The following is a 19412-nucleotide window of genomic DNA, read 5'->3' on the forward strand; positions in this document are numbered from 1 at the left end:
CAATGTAAGCAACCCTTAATTACAAAAGGACTATAAAGAAGTGATGCCTGGATATCTCAGCCCCTCCTGCCTAAATTCTGACCTTTTCTTTCCCACTCAATCTCTCTCAAGTCCCCCAACTCTATGGAAGCGCGATCCCAAAAAAGAAAAGACAGTCAGTAATGAGTAAGTTGCAGCGTCAGCTCTGCTTCGCCCTTCATGCACCTTTCCTGCACATGACATTTTGCCTGACAACACCAACAATGAGAAGCGCTCCCGTCCTTCTCGGCCTCACGTTGAAGCTCTTCTCTAAGCGGACCCCCAAGTTCAGCCTGAGGCATTTTTTATGATTTCTACAGCTGCACACGACGGCAGAGGAAATGATGTCGCTGCTGTCGTGCAGGTCTGTGGTTAGGCCGTGACGCCCGCCGAGCCACCAGCAGCTCGCTTCCTGTTTACCGGAGGGTTCCGTCACACCCTGAACCCTTTGACGCGGAGGAGGAGGCGGCTGGCCCGCCAGAGCCGAGGCTCGCCTCTGCTTTCAGTTTGCTGTGTGACGTGACTCATCGGTTCCAGTCAGGAAACCAGTCAGCAGGTCGTCTTACTGGAAGAGCGAAAACAGCCTGCTAGGGCCTCTGGTGGCTCCATCTTTACAAACCCAGGCTGCTCAGCAGGACATTATGTCAAACCCACATTTTATTTTCTGTTCTGTCCACACGAGAATACTCCGTGTGGTTAGGGTACTTCCCTCCGCTATAGCAGCGTAGAGCTTCAGTAAAGAGCTAGAGCAAGATGAAACACAATATCTATGATAGTTAGACACACACACACACACACACACACACACACACACACACACACACACACACACACACACACACACACACACACACACACACACACACACACACACACACACACACACACACACGGCCTCTGATCTCTGCTTTGTTGCTGCTGACCTACATGTCAGACGCAGCTGAGCGACTGTGTGTCTGCTCTCGTTCTTCAATCTCTGTGAGGACCAATTACCCTTTAGGACCGTTTGGGACGTTTTGTGAAAGTGAGGACATGTTTGAAGAGAGGGAGGACACTTGGTCTGCTCCTCACTTCCTTCAGGGACTGTTTGAACCTAAAGGCCTTTAATTCGCACTTCAATAGATTTATTCAAACTGATGTTGTCGTCACGATTACTTTCACACACAATGTGAACGGTACAAAGAAAAAGTTATGTTTTCATCTTTGTGAACATGGACAGTTCTCTGAGCTTTCACATTAGGAATAAAGGCATCGACCAATCGAGTTGTGTGGAGTTGAGTTGCGCCGATATTTATGAAACAAAAACGAAGCTCCAGAAGCCCGAACCAAGATGACAAAGCATTTTTTGTGTTGGTTATTTGTCACACCCTGGTGTGTGAAGGCCTTTAAGGCTTAGTCTTAGGGTTCAGGGGTTAGGGTTACAAACATGTGGCAGGGAATGAGGATAGTGTTGGTCAGTTCCTGCAGGTGTATAAAATAGGTCACAGTGAAATAAAAATTATGTAAAAAAAAGACACTGTGTATATGTATAAATATGTACGTGTGTATATATCCATGTGTATATACAGTATATATACATACGTATGTATATATGTATTTAGAGGTGCTGGTAAACAAACGTTATAGTCAAGCAGACCCGGGCTAGCAGGGTGATTGGATAGTAATAAATGTGACACAAGGGTTGATAACGCCGATTGAAAAAGGTTCTGTGGGTGGGACGCGTTTCCATGGAGGCAACACCAGACGAGTGAAGATGGCAGCTGTCATCATTCATAAGGAGAAGCGTCAATTGCTTGCTGGATGAAGAGTGACACTGATGATTTGATAATAAAATGAGACTTTAGTTCATGTGTTTTAAATGATGGACAGATTTGAGGCAGCCATGTTTGTTGTCTGCGGTGTGGCTCGGCTGGTTTAGCGTATTTATGACCAGTTACAGCACTAATACATGGCACCGGAAAATGTGTATGAACATAGTTTAATCTCTAATTACCTTCTGACTGTGATTGAAGTTTCTTTCGGCCCTTCAAGTGTTTCAGGAGTTCTACAGATTTCGACAGTTCAGTCTGTGTGAAACATGAATTCCAGATATCTCCACTGATAATACTACAAAGAAATCCTCAAATTCAAGCTATCTCCACTTTTGTTCTGACTAGTCACAATGTGAGTTAAGATAACTTTAATTCCTGACAATTACACGTCTGCAAATGATCCCTTTTGGATATCAAACATTAAGATGATGATATCTTTATTGGTCTGACTCTCTCCTTCTTCCCTCATTTCTTTCTTCCTTCCTTCCTTATTTCCCTCCTTCAGTCCTTCAGGAAAGAAGTTCCGGAGTAAGCCTCAGTTGTCTCGTTACCTTGGAAACAAAGTGGATCTGGGATGTTTCGACTTCCGGACGGGGAAGATGATGCCCGGAAAACTGCAGAAGAGCAAACAGAGACTCCGACACGACCCGCTCAGCCTGGCCAAGGTAACCCTGATGAGTCCCTGTGGGGGAGGTGGCTGTGCTGTGGTTATGTTGCCAGATTAGCAGATTAACAGCGCTAGTCCTGCAACAGGTTGACAGTTCATCAAGTCAGTTGACAAGCACCACAGCGTGGGAGGTGCAGGGGAAGTCCTTACGCCCAACAGCTGAACTTTCTGTCTGTCCAATCTGTCATTGTTCATGCCACAGTACCAGGGCTGTACTCTCAAATCCAGTCTAGGATCTCTGACTGGTCTCGGTCTTGTGGGTGTTTTGACTCTGACTTGCCTCGTAGGTGTTTCCACTTTGACCTGTCTCGATCTTGTGGGTGTTTTGACTCTAACTTGTCTCGATCTCGTGGGTGTTTTGACTCTAACTTGTCTCGTTCTCGTGCTGACTCTGACTCGCCTCGATCTTGTGGGTGTTTTGACTCTAACTTGTCTCGGTCTCGTGGGTGTTTTGACTCTAACTTGTCTCGGTCTCGTGGGTGTTTTGACTCTAACTTGTCTCGGTCTCGTGGGTGTTTTGACTCTAACTTGTCTCGTTCTCGTGCTGACTCTGACTCGCCTCGATCTTGTGGGTGTTTTGACTCTGACCTGTCTCGTGGGTGTTTTGACTCTAACTTGTCTCGGTCTCGTGGGTGTTTTGACTCTAACTTGTCTCGGTCTCGTGGGTGTTTTGACTCTAACTTGTCTCGGTCTCGTGGGTGTTTTGACTCTAACTTGTCTCGGTCTCGTGGGTGTTTTGACTCTGACTCGCCTCGTTCTCGTGGGTGTTTTGACTCTGACCTGTCTCTTAGGTGTTTCCACTTTGACCTGTCTCGATCTTGTGGGTGTTTTGACTCTGATCTGTCTTGTAGGTGTTTTGACTCTGACTTGCCTCGTTCTCGTGCTGACTCTGACTCGCCTCGGTCTCGTGGGTGTTTTGACTCTGACTCGCCTCGTTCTCGTGGGTGTTTTGACTCTGACCTGTCTCGTAGGTGTTTCCACTTTGACCTGTCTCGATCTTGTGGGTGTTTTGACTCTGATCTGTCTTGTAGGTGTTTTGACTCTGACTTGCCTCGTTCTCGTGCTGACTCTGACTCGCCTCGGTCTCGTGGGTGTTTTGACTCTGACTCGCCTCGGTCTCGTGGGTGTTTTGACTCTGACTCGCCTCGGTCTCGTCGGTGTTTTGACTCTGACTTGTCTCGGTCTCGTGGGTGTTTTGACTCTAACTTGTCTCGGTCTTGTGGGTGTTTTGACTCTGACCTGTCTCGGTCTCGTCGGTGTTTTAACTTCAAAGATCTCAATGAACACACACACACACACACACACACACACACACACACAGTGACAAACATCAGGAACAACTGGTGCATATCTCCTCCAGGTGTGTCTGCTCAGCAGTGGCGGTACATTGATTTAGTTATACACACACATATATATATATATATATTTATATACATATATCTTTTTATATATTTGTATAAAATGCAATAAAGTGCAGCAGGATGCAAGATTAGTGGTGGACAGATGTACAGATGCACACTCACTCACACACACGGACAATCTCATTATTTCCTGGCTGGAATAATAACAAAGGAAGTAAGTAGGGACATCACGGAGTGAAGGAAAGAAAGTAGGAAGAAAGAGGGTTTGAACACAGATCAGGCACAGATTTCCTGTTTATGGTCATCATGTGACCATCATGACCAATAGTAACCTTTCACAACCAGTGGAAAGTCCTGCTGGTGTCCCATTGTAGTATACTGAGGCTGCAGTGTTCATTACAACCACAATCGGAAAGTATTAAGTCCTCCAATACTAACTGATGCTACCCATAGTAGTGTAAAAAATGTGTTCATCCTCTGGGGAGCAGGAAGAGAGCTTTTATTTGAACCGATTGTTTCAAAGTGGGAAAACGGTTCTCGCGGTCCAACAAGTTTCAGAGCAATGCTTTTTAGGAGTAATCACATTTGATAAACTTTGGTAAGCTATGAAACAATCCCAACCTGCTCGGAGCTGCCGGAGACGGTCAGACAAAGAACTTCTGTCAGAGGAGATACGTTTGGGGAGCGCAAATGAAAAAGAGCCTTCTGAAAGATTATTGACAGGCTCATTTGTTCGCTTTGCAAACGCTGGATTCTTCTTCTTCAGGTTTGGTTTCATTTTCAGATTCCCAATCAGCTCACTTGTTTCTTTTTTGAAGAGGAATTCCCAAAGCAGCGGAATGCACCTGTGCTGAATTCACCTGTGCTGAATTCACCTGTGCTGAATTCACCTGTGCTGTTGCTGCACATTGGCTTGAGGCCCGCGGTCGACGTGAACTCCTGGGCTCAGATGTCGTTCACTGACGTGATGATTCAATGTCCGTCTGCTCTTTGCCTGCTCGTTGTCACGTTCCACTTAAATCAAGCTGATGATTTTAGAGCAACTGGCTGAAGAGAACCTTTGAAAGTGAGAGGGGATCCAAAGATACGCGCTATTCACTACGTAGTGCTTATTCGAGTGTCTGAGAGTTCAGAGACGTACACGGCGCATTTAATACTTTTCCCAACGATGCAAAGTGAAAAGGTGGTGCTATTTTTTCAAAGCGTCATCATTAGTGCTACAGTGCAGCTGAATGTCGAAGGCTTCATGCACAGTTCTGTGTGGATCGGGGCGGTTTGGGAGATGAGTTTCTTTCCTAGAGCGAGGGAGAAGACGGATACCAGCAGACATTTAACAGCCTCAAAAGCATTTGATTATTTACACCCTACTGTCACGTGTATCCATGAGAAGGGCCCGCCTCATGTCTGTGCGTTACTGCTACAGTCCTTTTTATTCTAAAACCTAACTGACCTTTGTGAGTATGTTGTTGTAAATACAAGCGACCAACATTAACATCCTTCAACAGGGCAGAACTAATGTCAGTGTGTGTGTGTGTGTGTGTGTGTGAGCTGGATTGACACGGTTTGTAACTTTCTGCTGCTGCTCGTCACACTCATTACTTGGGAGTACACACACACACGCACACGCACACACACACACATTTCCTGTTGTTGTCTGTGAAACCTCAACTTGGAGTTTACGCTTTAACACACACACGTAAACAAGCACAAGCACAAACACATATATTACAAGTTCATTATCACTCACAGTACTTTTAATTTGAAAGGTAAAAACAGAGGAAGTAAGTAAGGAAGGAGGGGACAAAGAAGGGAAAGAAAGTTGAAAGGAAGGGAGCAAAGAGCGAGGAAAGGAAGGTAATAAGGTAGAAAGGAGAGAAGGGGGGGGAATGAGGGAGGGTAAGGAAAGAGGGGAAAGGAAACATGTCACCAACACACAGACTCTGTCCCCGTCTCATCCAGGGAGGGAAACCGGACCTGAACACAGCCCTACCAATCAGACAGACGGCATCCATCTTTAAACAGCCCGTTACCAAGGTTACGAGTCACCCCGGCAACAAAGTGAAGGCAGACCTGCAGAGAGCTAGCGAGCAGCCCAGACAGGTGAGAGGCCGACACACACACACACACACACACACACACACACAAACACTCTGGTGTCGCCGTGGTAATGCCTGAGGGCTGTTACACAAGAGAAGCTGGGGGTGAAGCAGGTTGTCATGGTGACTGGGGCCACTAGAGGGCGCTGAGGTGTCATGGGAAAAGCAGCATGGCCCTCAGACAGTGTGTTCGGCAGAGGGAATGAAAGATGGTGGGATGAGAGTGTACAATAGGAGAGAGAGAAAATGGAAGGAGGAGGAGGAACACGTGAAAAGGGAGAGAGATCTCATCTGATCAGTTATTCTTTGATGTATTTTTTTAATTATTCAAGTACACTATATCGTGTTGTATCGTAGTTTTTTTAACAGTACAGTTAATATGTAGTAAAGCTGTTACTTTTGAAAGTATCTGGTGGAAATCCTTCCAACTCCAACTGCACCGGCAGATCAATGGAGCCCCATTCATATAGTTCTTTAGATTTGATTTGTAATCAAAACAAAATATATGGCTCTAACACCGCCGCTAGCTCCGATTAAACCATCTTATGAGACGCTTAGAGCCAACGTACCATGAGGAGGGATACGGAGGCTGTACGGGTCACATCAACTATGATGAGGGATACGGAGGCTGTACGGGTCAAACCAACCATTATGAGGGTTACGGAGGCTGTACGGGTCACATCAACTATGATGAGGGATACGGAGGCTGTACGGGTCACATCAACTATGAGGAGGAATAAAGAGGCTGTACGGGTCACATCAACCATGAGGAGGGATAAAGAGGCTGTACGGGTCAAACCAACCATGAGGAGGGATATGGAGGCTGTACGGGTCACATCAACCATGAGGAGGACTAAAGAGGCTGTACGGGTCACATCAACCATGAGGAGGGATACGGAGGCTGTACGGGTCACATCAACTATGAGGAGGAATAAAGAGGCTGTACGGGTCACATCAACCATGAGGAGGGATAAAGAGGCTGTACGGGTCAAACCAACCATGAGGAGGGATATGGAGGCTGTACGGGTCACATCAACCATGAGGAGGACTAAAGAGGCTGTACGGGTCACATCAACCATGAGGAGGGATACGGAGGCTGTACGGGTCACATCAACTATGATGAGGGATACGGAGGCTGTACGGGTCACATCAACTATGAGGAGGAATAAAGAGGCTGTACGGGTCACATCAACCATGAGGAGGGATAAAGAGGCTGTACGGGTCACATCAACCATGAGGAGGGATAAAGAGGCTGTACGGGTCACATCAACCATGAGGAGGGATAAAGAGGCTGTACGGGTCAAACCAACCATGAGGAGGGATATGGAGGCTGAACGGGTCACATCAACCATGAGGAGGGATATGGAGGCTGTACGGGTCACATCAACCATGAGGAGGACTAAAGAGGCTGTACGGGTCACATCAACTATGAGGAGGGATACGGAGGCTGTACGGGTCACATCAACCATGAGGAGGACTAAAGAGGCTGTACGGGTCACATCAACTATGAGGAGGGATACGGAGGCTGTACGGGTCACATCAACCATGAGGAGGGATACGGAGGCTGTACGGGTCACATCAACCATGAGGAGGACTAAAGAGGCTGTACGGGTCACATCAACTATGAGGAGGGATACGGAGGCTGTACGGGTCACATCAACCATGAGGAGGACTAAAGAGGCTGTACGGGTCACATCAACTATGAGGAGGGATACGGAGGCTGTACGGGTCACATCAACCATGAGGAGGGATACGGAGGCTGTACGGGTCACATCAACCATGAGGAGGGATACGGAGGCTGTACGGGTCACATCAACTATGAGGAGGGATAAAGAGGCTGTACGGGTCACATCAACTATGAGGAGGGATAAAGAGGCTGTACGGGTCACATCAACTATGAGGAGGGATACAGAGGCTGTACGGGTCAAACCAACCATGAGGAGGGATACGGAGGCTGTACGGGTCACATCAACCATGAGGAGGGATACGGAGGCTGTACGGGTCACATCAACCATGAGGAGGGATACGGAGGCTGTACGGGTCACATCAACTATGAGGAGGGATACGGAGGCTGTATGAGGAGGGATACAGAGGCTGTACGGGTCACATCAACCATGAGGAGGGATAAAGAGGCTGTACGGGTCACATCAACTATGAGGAGGGATACGGAGGCTGTACGGGTCACATCAACCATGAGGAGGGATACGGAGGCTGTACGGGTCACATCAACCATGAGGAGGAATAAAGAGGCTGTACGGGTCACATCAACTATGAGGAGGGATACGGAGGCTGTACGGGTCACATCAACCATGAGGAGGGATACGGAGGCTGTACGGGTCACATCAACCATGAGGAGGAATAAAGAGGCTGTACGGGTCAAACCAACTATGAGGAGGGATACGGAGGCTGTACGGGTCACATCAACTATAGGAGGGATACGGAGGCTGTATGGGTTAAACCAACTCGGGACTTTGACACAGGAGGCCGCTGTTCATGTCCGGACTGAAACCAAGTTAACGTTGACTTATTTTATCTTTGTTTGTTACGTAAGTTGTGTACTTCATCAAGCCTGTTAACAAAACTTATTTTATGTGACATTTATTTGAACCCAAAATATGATCTTTTCCTAAACCTAACCAAGCAGTTTTGTTCACCTAAAACTAAGTAAGCCAATTATCATATAAAAACACGATGTATGCATTGAGCCCCTGACACGTCTCATACTAAAGGTAGAGGGGAACCTAAAGCGTCATAGTAAGGCCACACATGCAGACCCCAGCTGACCAATCACAGGGCTTGCTTATCCCACGTCTCCATTACTGTTGTATGTCAGCTCCACTGTCGAGTAACATCTGAGTTGTGGTCATTTCCTGGAATAATTGCGTATGGTTGTGTTGACTCTGGGGGGTCAGTAAGGGTGTTGTGGTTGTATTTGATTCATCCTTGCATCCTTCCCTTAAAACTGATCCACTGAAAAAACTTTCTATAGCTGCTTCACAGTAAAAGCCTTCAAGCGGTTCCCATTTGGGGAGAAAACACGTTTTTTAATGTGGAGCAGCGGGAGGAAGTGTTTGGTTGGCGTTAACAGAGTCTGAATGCGGCAGCAGACTCGCGGCACGGAGCCAATCAGAACACAGGGAAGAGATCCCCGTGGCAGATTCTCAATTCTGTCTGCTGTCTGTCTGCCTGCAGCTGTTCTGGGAGAGGAGGTTGAAAGGCCTGCAGTCGTCAGATGTCACGGAGGAAGTCCTGCGGACCATGGACCTGCCCATAGGCCTGCAGGGTAAGTCTCCATCATGGGCCTGAACTTGACCCTGTGCTCCCGTCCCGACTTCTGACCTCTGAGTTCTCTCTCTCTCTCTCTCACTCTGCAGGCGTCGGTCCGGACTCCAGCGGCGACACCCTGCTGTCGGCCATTGCCAGCGCCCTGCACATGAGCTCCACTCCCATAACGGGACAGACGGCGGCGGCGGCCGAGAAGAACCCGGCCATCTGGCTCAACACGTCCCAGCCGCTCTGCAGGGCCTTCACCGTCACCGACGAACAGATCCGGTGAGGGGCGCCGCCTTCATCCTGTCCCGGGCTAGTTCTCATTTCCTCTGTTGTGCACACACAGAATGTGTTAGTTAGCTCCTCCCCACAAATCGAGCGACATGCAGAGCCGCTTTAGAACCAACGGGTTCTTCTTGGAGTCGCTCCAACCTGAGCACATGATGTACATATATGTAGAATCAGTCTGACTCACACTTTCAGGGGAGATTTAGGGACGTGCGCTCATGCCAGATATCCAGACCGAGACCTCCTTTTCTTACTTCCTGTTCACTTGCTCCCTTAGCAACAAGTGCAAAATCACTGCCTCTTTTGCCTGCATTCAGTCACAGCCTGCTTGAATGAGATTGGTCGACACGACTCGGACTACGGACGGAAACCAGAGCACCTCCGCTACCAAGAGCTTGTCCCGTTGTGCTCAGGTTCTACATATGAATGCAGAATCTGCGTGGTTAAGTCATGGCACAGCCCTGACGCAATATTAAGATCCCCAATGTGGCAGCAACAGCAGTGTCCTATCTTGGTATCCGGAGTCCATACGGAACCGAACAGGAAGCCCGACCCTTTTGAAGGGCGGGTAGCAGCTGGACGGCCGTACAGTCCGGTGAACACATCTCTCAGGGTTTGAGCCCCACAGAGTGTTAACCTGGAGGGACATCCAGAAGACCGTTGTTGTTTCCTTTGCTCTTCCCTGTTTTATTGGGTGGTTGTTTTCCCCTCGTACGTTTTGTTCAGGGAGCTATCTGTGGCAATGCCTCCAATACCAGCAACGACTCAACGCTGACTCCTTCACAGAGATGACATTGAAGTTGAGCGGCTGACGGTGAGGCCGCTATCGCATTCTTTTACACACAGGATCATGGATGGTTAGGCAGTATTTGTGAGCAGTTTATGCATTTTTGTCATAGTTTTTTCCTGAAATATCTGGGACATTAACGGCTCTGATGCCCCCGAACACCATTACTGAGTGCTGTTTCGGTTTAAGAGCTATCAATGTTACATTTGGAAGTGTTCTGGTGGTGAGATGTGTGAGCGGAGCACTGTTGTGTGTAAAAACAAACAGTTTTAGTATCACAGACACGCGTCAGCTGTGTGAAAACACCATTTCTTATTTGTTCAACCATGTGACAGAACCCTGAAGGGTGAAGCCAGCGTCTCCCTCAACCGGCCGCAGACCGATTCGATGGGTGCAGATTACTGATGCATGCTGGGTAGTGGGAGTAATAAGTTGTAGAGTGTGAGAGGAGGACGGGTCGGTGACGAGAGAGCGGAAGGGCAATGAGAGATAAGGAGTATTGAAGCATGGATGAGGAGGAGGAGGAAGAAGCTGGGGTTTCAGAAGCGCTCAGGGACTCTAACGAAGTGACTGTAGGCCAGCGGAGCAGCTAAAGAGACTCAGGAGCTGGTGGAGACCAAACACAGAGCTGGAAGACTGCTGGGTGTGGAAATAAGCAACTGTTTGAGAACAAGTTCACTATATCAACTCAAAAGGTGACGATATGTCAGTGTTGTCTTCTGATTTCAAGATGTCAGTGTTGCTGTTTGGTGACGCTGAGCGATTTCTTTTCGTCGTGTTTGCATTCAAAGACACTTCAACATACAAGGTTTAAGATCGACTGAGTCTGTAACTCGCTGTTCTGCAAGTTTGACTTTTCATAGAATTGAACTGAAACCGATGGGTGCATGAAGGGAGGAAGTCAATCTAAAAATGGATGAATTATTGATGGCAGAAAGATGAGTTTTTCTTTCATTTGTACAGCTGGGAGGAATCGGACTGTCACGTTTCATTCTTCCTTTATTCAATTTCATTTTTATTGGCAGCCGTGGGACAAATACGCAACGATATTTCATCACCCTGTTGTGACAATTTTATATTCCAACATAATAAATAAATGCTTGAATACATTTAAAAGAGAAAAGGGATGAGAATAAGAAGATCAATCCCCAGATCAGAGTCCCTGTAAAGCACATAGACAGTTACTGCAAGCTGACAGGAGGGGGCACTGTGGAGACACACACGGGCCGACTGTGTGTGCGTGTGTGTGTATGTGTGTGTGTGTGGTGTGTGTGTGTGTGTGTGTGTCCAGTTGAAAACCACCCAGAGAACAGCTGGCCGAAGCCATTACAGCAGAATCACTGGAATACATCACTCCATACTCCCTGTCCTCTCTGGTCCCTCCTTATATTTCCATATCTCCTTCTTTACTCTGGCTCTCTCTTTCCCTCCTTCCCCCCTTCCCCTTTCTCCTCTCATTCCTCACTTTTTTTCCTATTTCACTGCTTCCCTCCATCCTTCTCAGCACCCTTTTAGATTTTCTTATTCTTATTCTGCCCTTCCTTTTTCCTTCTCTCCCATTATGTCCTTCCTTCCTTCCCTCCTTCCTCATGTTATTCCTTTATCACGCAGTCATTTCCTTTCTTCCATACTTTTAATATCGTCTCCTCTTCCTCTGTATGACGTCCATCCTCTCTTTAGTCATTTCTTGTCACCTTTCCTCATGTTTTTCTTTCTTTCATTCATTAATCTCATTTCTCCGTTCCTTTCTTTAATATTTCCCTCTGTCTTCCCTCCATCCTCATCATCCTCTTCCCTCAAACAATACATTCTTCTCTTTCTCCTCCCTTTCCATTTCACTCCCTCCTCCTCTTCCTCCCTGTCGCTCCTCTCCTCTTATTTCCCCTCCCTCCCTCCCGCCCTCCCTCCAGCCCACTCCCTCTTCTCCTCCTCCTTCTTTTCTTATCTCTCCCCCCCATTAATTTCCAATTCTCTCCCTCTTCCCTCCTCTCTATCCTCAGTTGAATGTGCTTGTCATCCTAAATCGCTCTCATTCCTCTCCTCTCCCTCCTCCCTCTCTTACTCTTATTTCCTCTATCTCCTTTGCTACATCAATCTCTATTTCTCATCTATTTTTTTATTATTCTTTTTTATAATCTCTTAGCATTCTTTCAATCTTTAAATATTGAACTGCATAATTTTGTTTCCCAATTTGTCTTAAAAGCGCCCCTTCTTTGAAAGACGTTGTATTGCATGGCCGTGTCTTGTTCCTCTGGCTGTTTATTCATCCAGTCTGACTCTTTCTTTATGTCTTTTGTTGGTTTCATTTTCTGTGATAACGAAGAGAAACAAAGTCACATAACTGTAAAGAGTTCACCGCGACCTGCCGACCTTCTGACCAGCACCACACGCTTTTATTCACGGAGGTCAACTCACTTCCTTATTCCATTTTTATGTTTGGTCCAGTAGAGGCGGAGCTGTCAGTGCGGCTAGGCAGGGTTTAGCTCATGGTGGCTAACGTTAGCTAGTGTTAGCAGATTACATATATGTATGTATGTATGTATATATTTATTTATATATATATATATTTATGTGTATATATACATATATATATATATATGTATATATATGTATATATATAAATATATATGTATATATACATATAAATATATATGTATGTATATATATATATATAAATAAATATATAAATAAATATTTTAATACATTTTTGATGTTCAATTACGTTGATTTGATCCTTGAGGTGCATGAATAGGAGCCATAATAAGACATCCTCTCCCGTGTGTGTGTCTGTGTGTTTGTGTGTGTGTGTGTGTGTGTGTGTGTGTGTGTGTGCAGGGAGCAGGAGTTGAAAGTTCACCAGGCCAGGAGGAGTCTGGAGGATGCACTGATGGCTGACGGTTTGGCGCGGGCCGCTGAAAACACCAGAGAGCAGCTGGAGGGTGAGACGGCCTGAAGACGGACAGGTGAGGCCCCTGTACCGTGTTATTAATAATCGTGTCTCTAATAAGCAGCAGAACTAATATCAGTGGTCTCATCGTGTCTTTAGTTTCATAGTTCAAACAGAATCAAGCCGTTATTTTATGTTTTTTGGGGTTCTACTTATTCTTCTTAAACTGGCCCTGTGCCAGATATATTTTCTTGTTGAGCAAGTTTATTGAGATTTTAAAACATAAAAAAAGAAAAAGTGTAATACAGTGCCCAGCATGTCTAGGTTGAATATATTAGTTTTAAAAGTGTTGAAGACCCTGTCTCAAATGTGTTGATGAGCTGCGAATAGGATTGGCACGAATATCGCTAACATTAGCCAGTTGTCATAGTAACACCATCTGCTTTTAGGCAGGCGAGATGATGTGCACATCAGTCAGAAACAAAATATGGGAAAAAGATGAAATATCTGTCAGGGTAGAGAGATGTTTTAAAGTCTGCGAACATCATCAGATAATGAAAAAATGTAACAAACATAATTATACATATGTTTTTTTTTCTTTATATTACACTATATATGTATTTTTGTACAACATTATTACAGTCATCTCCTCAACCTCCTCACAAAGCAGCTTCTTGTTCAGACCGATTGAGTCCCTGAACATGGTCCACTTTCATGTTAGCTGCTGTCCAGTGGCATTTTCACTGTTGACCAACCACAACAAGACGAAACCCTGTAGAACCATTACCTTACTAAACTACAGAACCATTACCCTACTAAACTACAGAACCATAAACTACAGAACCATTACCCTACTAAACTACAGAACAACAAAACTATTGAACTACTAAATAACTTAAATACTAAACTACAGAACTACTAAACAACTTAACAACTTAACTACTAAACTATTGAACTACTAAACAACTTAAATACTAAACTACAGAACTACTAAACAACGTAACCATTTAACAACTACACTATTGAACTACTAAACTATTGAACTACTAAACAACTTAACTTAACTACTAAACTATTGAACTACTAAACAACTTAACTACTAAACTATCGAACTACTAAACAACTTAAATACTAAACTACAGAACTACTAAACAACTTAACCATTTAACAACTACATTATTGAACTACTAAATAACTTAACTACTAAACTATTGATCTACTAAATAACTTAACTAAACTATTAAACTACTAAATAGCAGAACTACTAAACTATTGAACTACTAAACAACTTAAATACTAAACTACAGAACTACTAAGCAACTTAACCATTTAACAACTACACTATTGAACTACTAAATAACTTAACTACTAAACTATTGAACTACTAAATAGTAGAACTACTAAACTATTGATCTACTAAATAACTTAAGAACTAAACTATTGAACTACTAAATAGCAGAACTACTAAACTATTGATCTACTAAAGAACTTAAGAACTAAACTATTGAACTACTAAATAGTAGAACTACTAAACTATTGATCTACTAAATAACTTAACAACTAAACTATTGAACTACTAAATAGCAGAACTACTAAACTATTGAACTACTAAACAACTTAAATACTAAACTATTGATCTACTAAGTAACTTAACTACTAAACTATTGAACTACTAAATAGCAGAACTACTAAACAATTGAACTACTAAACAACTTAAATACTAAACTACAGAACTACTAAACAACTCAACAATTTAACAACTACACTATTTAACTACTAAACAATTGAACTGCTAAACAACTTAACTACTAAACTACAGAACTACTAAACTACAAAACTACTAAACTACAAAACTACTAAACTACAGAACTACTAAACAACTTAACTACTAAACAACTTAACTACTAAACTACTAAACTACAGAACTACTAAACAACTTAACTACTAAACTACAGAACTACTAAACAACTTAACTGCTAAACTATAGAGCTGCTAAACAACTTAACTACAAAACTACTAAACTACTAAACTACAGAACTACTAAACAACTTAACTACTAAACTATAGAGCTGCTAAACAACTTAACTACTAAACCCTAACACAAGTGGATACAGAGGACATCCAGCCCGCTGACAGCAAACCTGCAACAGAAACAGGTCCCTCAGTCTATTAGTTTCCTACAGAATCATTTCAATTCAAAATACTAAAGTGCACAATATACAATAACATGGATGTAAATAGACAATTCTATATATATTCTTTGTGTCACATTGACAAGCAAATATAAGGGGTGCAATAATGTTCTTATTAACAACTCCTAATTTTAAACGTTTGCCACGATGAGCTATCGTGATTTTTGTTATTCCGTTACAATTTGCACTGCCCAATAAGAGGGTAATGTTATATACTTTTGCTATTTTACACTAGCTGTATATCAAGGTTGAATAATTAGTAATCATAATCAGAATGTTTGTCAAAACCTATGCACCTTGTTTTTGTTATTTGGTGATTTCAAATTTTCTCATAAAATAGTGTTTTTCACGGATTAGTCACAGAAAAAGAATCTACATATATTGTTATGGTTTGCGTGGACTTTAGATTTTGCGGTGCAAACAAACATCGACGCAGCTGTAGCCTCAAACCTACTCTTTCAATGTGTTGTCTCGTGTGAACTTTGCAGACTAACTTAAGAGAGAAGTTACAACTACTAAACTACAGAGTCACTAAACAACTAAACTCCTGAAGTACTTCAACTAGTAACTACTTCAGTTTCTGATGAAAATAATGAACTACTTCACAACTAATTTGTTTAATTACTGAACTACTAAACAACTAATCCACCACAGTACTTAAATACTGAACTAACAATCTTCCTCACACCTAAACTATTGTCAACTACCCCGACAACTAAATGTGATTCACAAAACAACTACCAAAGAAACTGCTCAAGTAACTAACTGAACTACTTAACTACAGAAATACAACATGAGTACCGTATTTTCCGCACTATTGGGCGCACTGAATTATAAGGCGCACTGTCAATGAATGGTCTATTTTCGATTTTTTTTCATATATAAAGCGCACCCGACTATAAGGTGCATTATAAGGCGAAACTAAACAGTCAGTCAGTCAAACTTTATTAAACGTGTTCACAATAACTCCCAACCTTGTTCAGTTGTAACACGTAAAAAAAACAGTCTGATACCGCTAAATCAAACGTTAGCGTAACTCTGTGTGGTCTTCTTTACTTGGCGCAGGTCATCTTCTTGCTTCCTCCACTTCCGTACCATTGATTCATTAATGTTGAATTCTCTCTCAGCGGCTCTATTCCCATGTTCCACTGCGTGACTGACAGCCTTGAGTTTGAAGTCCGCGTCGTAAGCGTGTCTCTTGACAGGTGCCATTGTGGGGACCTTATACACACACACTGTAATATTATGGCGAAGCACAGTATGTATTACTCCACGACGCTCCTGACTACGGTAGCCGTAAAGGGGCGTTCACACCAAACGCGTCTGGATCCCATGTAAAGTCAACGCGCAGATGCGTTTGGTTCAAATTCGACGGACGTTTCGCGCGTTGCAAAATTTAGCCAGAGTTGAAATATTTCAACTTCCAACGCTAGCCAAAAAGCGTTGAGATGCTCCGCCCGTTGGGCTGCTGCTGCTCTGGTAGCGCTGGAAGTGGAAGCTATCGAGACGGAGTCGGTGAAACTCCCCGAGCTGTGTGAGCCTACGGGTGATGTTATGAACCCAGACACCAGGGCGTTAGATGTTCCGATGTTTATGGGATGTCCACAACAAGTATAAAGCAGAACTAGTGGTTATTTCGACCGTGGTGGATGGAGGAAATTATAACTCTTTTTACCGAGACAAGCCACGGAGATAAGCCACGCCCCCTTTTCGCAACTGGTTGTGAAAGACACAAATGAACACAACTTGACTGGAGAAAAAACTGACGCGAGTTATAAAGCTGTTTGGTGTGAACGCACCATAATGCTGCAAGCGGTGCGGCTTTGTAGTTTACCAAAGTCGTACTAAAACATTTTGACAGAGCGCCGTGTACCACACAAAATCGCTTCGAGGTCAGTAAGCACAACCAGAATTAATCCATATACAAGGTGCTCCGGATTATAAGGCGCACTGTCGGTTTTTGAGAAAATTAAAGGCTTTTAAGTGCGCCTTATAGTGCGGAAAATACAGTAACTGAATAATACTTAAGTATTACTAGTAAAGTACTTCTAACAAGATATGAATGACTCTGTGCTGCAGTTTGAACTTGAGAGGAATGTTCCAGATCGCAGCTTTAAAGGTCTTGAACAATGCAGAAGCAGAACCAATCTGCTGTGTCAGAAACCCTCTCTCTCTCTCTCTTTCTCTCTCTATCCCTCGCTCTCTCTCTCCCTCTCTCTTTCTCTCTCTCTCTCTTTCTCTCTCTCCCTCTCTCTTCTCTCTCTCTCTCTCTCTCTGACTCCCTCTCTCGCTCTCTGACTCCCTCTCTCTCTCTCTGACTCCCTCTCTCGCTCTCTGACTCCCCTCTCTCCCCCCTCTCCCTCTCTCTGACTCCCTCTCTCTCTCTCTCTCTCTCTCTGACTCCTCTCTGACTCCCCCCCTCTCCCTCCCTCTCCCTCTCTCTGACTCCCTGTCTCTCTCTCTCTCTCTCTCTGACTCCTCTCTGACTCCCCCCCTCTCCCTCCCTCTCCCTCTCTCTCTCTCTCTCTCTCTCTGACTCCTCTCTGACTCCCCCCCCTCTCCCTCTCTCTGACTCCCTCTCTCTCTCTCTCTCTCTCTGACTCCTCTCTGACTCCCCCCTCTCCCTCCCTCTCCCTCTCTCTGACTCCCTGTCTCTCTCTCTCTCTCTGACTCCTCTCTGACTCCCCCCTCTCCCTCCCTCTCCCTCTCTCTGACTCCCTCTCTCTCTCTCTCTCTCTGACTCCTCTCTGACTCCCCCCCTCTCCCTCCCTCTCCCTCTCTCTGACTCCCTGTCTCTCTCTCTCTCTCTCTCTCTCTGACTCCTCTCTGACTCCCCCCCTCTCCCTCCCTCTCCCTCTCTCTGACTCCCTGTCTCTCTCTCTCTCTCTCTCTGACTCCTCTCTGACTCCCCCCCTCTCCCTCCCTCTCCCTCTCTCTCTCTCTCTCTCTCTCTCTCTCTCTGACTCCTCTCTGACTCCCCCCCTCTCCCTCTCTCTGACTCCCTCTCTCTCTCCCTCTCTCTTTCTCTCTCTCTCTCTTTCTCTCTCTCCCTCTCTCTTCTCTCTCTCTCTCTCTCTCTGACTCCCTCTCTCGCTCTCTGACTCCCTCTCTCTCTCTCTGACTCCCTCTCTCGCTCTCTGACTCCCCTCTCTCCCCCCCTCTCCCTCTCTCTGACTCCCTCTCTCTCTCTCTCTCTCTCTCTCTCTCTGACTCCTCTCTGACTCCCCCCTCTCCCTCTCTCTCTCTCTCTCTGACTCCTCTCTGACTCCCCCCTCTCCCTCCCTCTCCCTCTCTCTGACTCCCTCTCTCTCTCTCTCTCTCTCTCTGACTCCTCTCTGACTCCCCCCCCTCTCCCTCTCTCTGACTCCCTCTCTCTCTCTCTCTCTCTCTCTGACTCCTCTCTGACTCCCCCCCTCTCCCTCCCTCTCCCTCTCTCTGACTCCCTGTCTCTCTCTCTCTCTCTCTCTGACTCCTCTCTGACTCCCCCCCCCTCTCCCTCCCTCTCCCTCTCTCTCTCTCTCTCTCTCTCTCTCTCTGACTCCTCTCTGATTCCCCTCCCTCTCCCTCTCTCTGACTCCCTCTCTCTCTCTCTCTCTGACTCCTCTCTGACTCCCCCCTCTCCCTCCCTCTCCCTCTCTCTGACTCCCTGTCTCTCCCTGTCTCTCTCTCTGACTCCTCTCTGACTCCCCCCTCTCCCTCCCTCTCCCTCTCTCTGACTCCCTCTCTCTCTCTCTCTCTCTCTCTCTCTCTCTCTGACTCCTCTCTGACTCCCCCCCTCTCCCTCTCTCTGACTCCCTCTCTCTCTCTGACTCCTCTCTGACTCCCCCCCTCTCCCTCCCTCTCCCTCTCTCTGACTCCCTGTCTCTCTCTCTCTCTCTCTCTGACTCCTCTCTGACTCCCCCCCTCTCCCTCCCTCTCCCTCTCTCTCTCTCTCTCTCTCTCTCTCTCTGACTCCTCTCTGACTCCCCCCCTTTCCCTCTCTCTGACTCCCTCTCTCTCTCTCTCTCTCTGACTCCTCTCTGACTCCCCCCCTCT

General features: G+C 45.4%; 1 protein-coding gene across 4 annotated transcripts in view; it reads left to right on the top strand.

Moving 5' to 3' along the window:
- The window catches only part of mbd2 (methyl-CpG binding domain protein 2), a 33288-nt gene that overhangs the window by 2352 nt on the left and 11524 nt on the right, over positions 1 to 19412 (top strand). The window contains exons 2-7 of one of the 4 annotated variants that reach the window (XM_034547673.1): positions 112 to 165; positions 2335 to 2494; positions 5817 to 5957; positions 9146 to 9236; positions 9328 to 9505; positions 13134 to 13261. In XM_034547673.1, coding sequence (XP_034403564.1) covers positions 112 to 165; positions 2335 to 2494; positions 5817 to 5957; positions 9146 to 9236; positions 9328 to 9505; positions 13134 to 13251 — 742 coding nt within the window. In that variant the 3' untranslated portion in view covers positions 13252 to 13261. The remainder of the gene's footprint in view (positions 1 to 111; positions 166 to 2334; positions 2495 to 5816; positions 5958 to 9145; positions 9237 to 9327; positions 9506 to 13133; positions 13262 to 19412) is intronic. The other 3 variants (XM_034547672.1, XM_034547675.1, XM_034547676.1) reach the window with 3 other exon arrangements.

Source organism: Cyclopterus lumpus, chromosome 12 (assembly GCF_009769545.1).
Source record: "Cyclopterus lumpus isolate fCycLum1 chromosome 12, fCycLum1.pri, whole genome shotgun sequence".
Taxonomy (NCBI): Eukaryota; Metazoa; Chordata; class Actinopteri; order Perciformes; family Cyclopteridae; genus Cyclopterus; species Cyclopterus lumpus.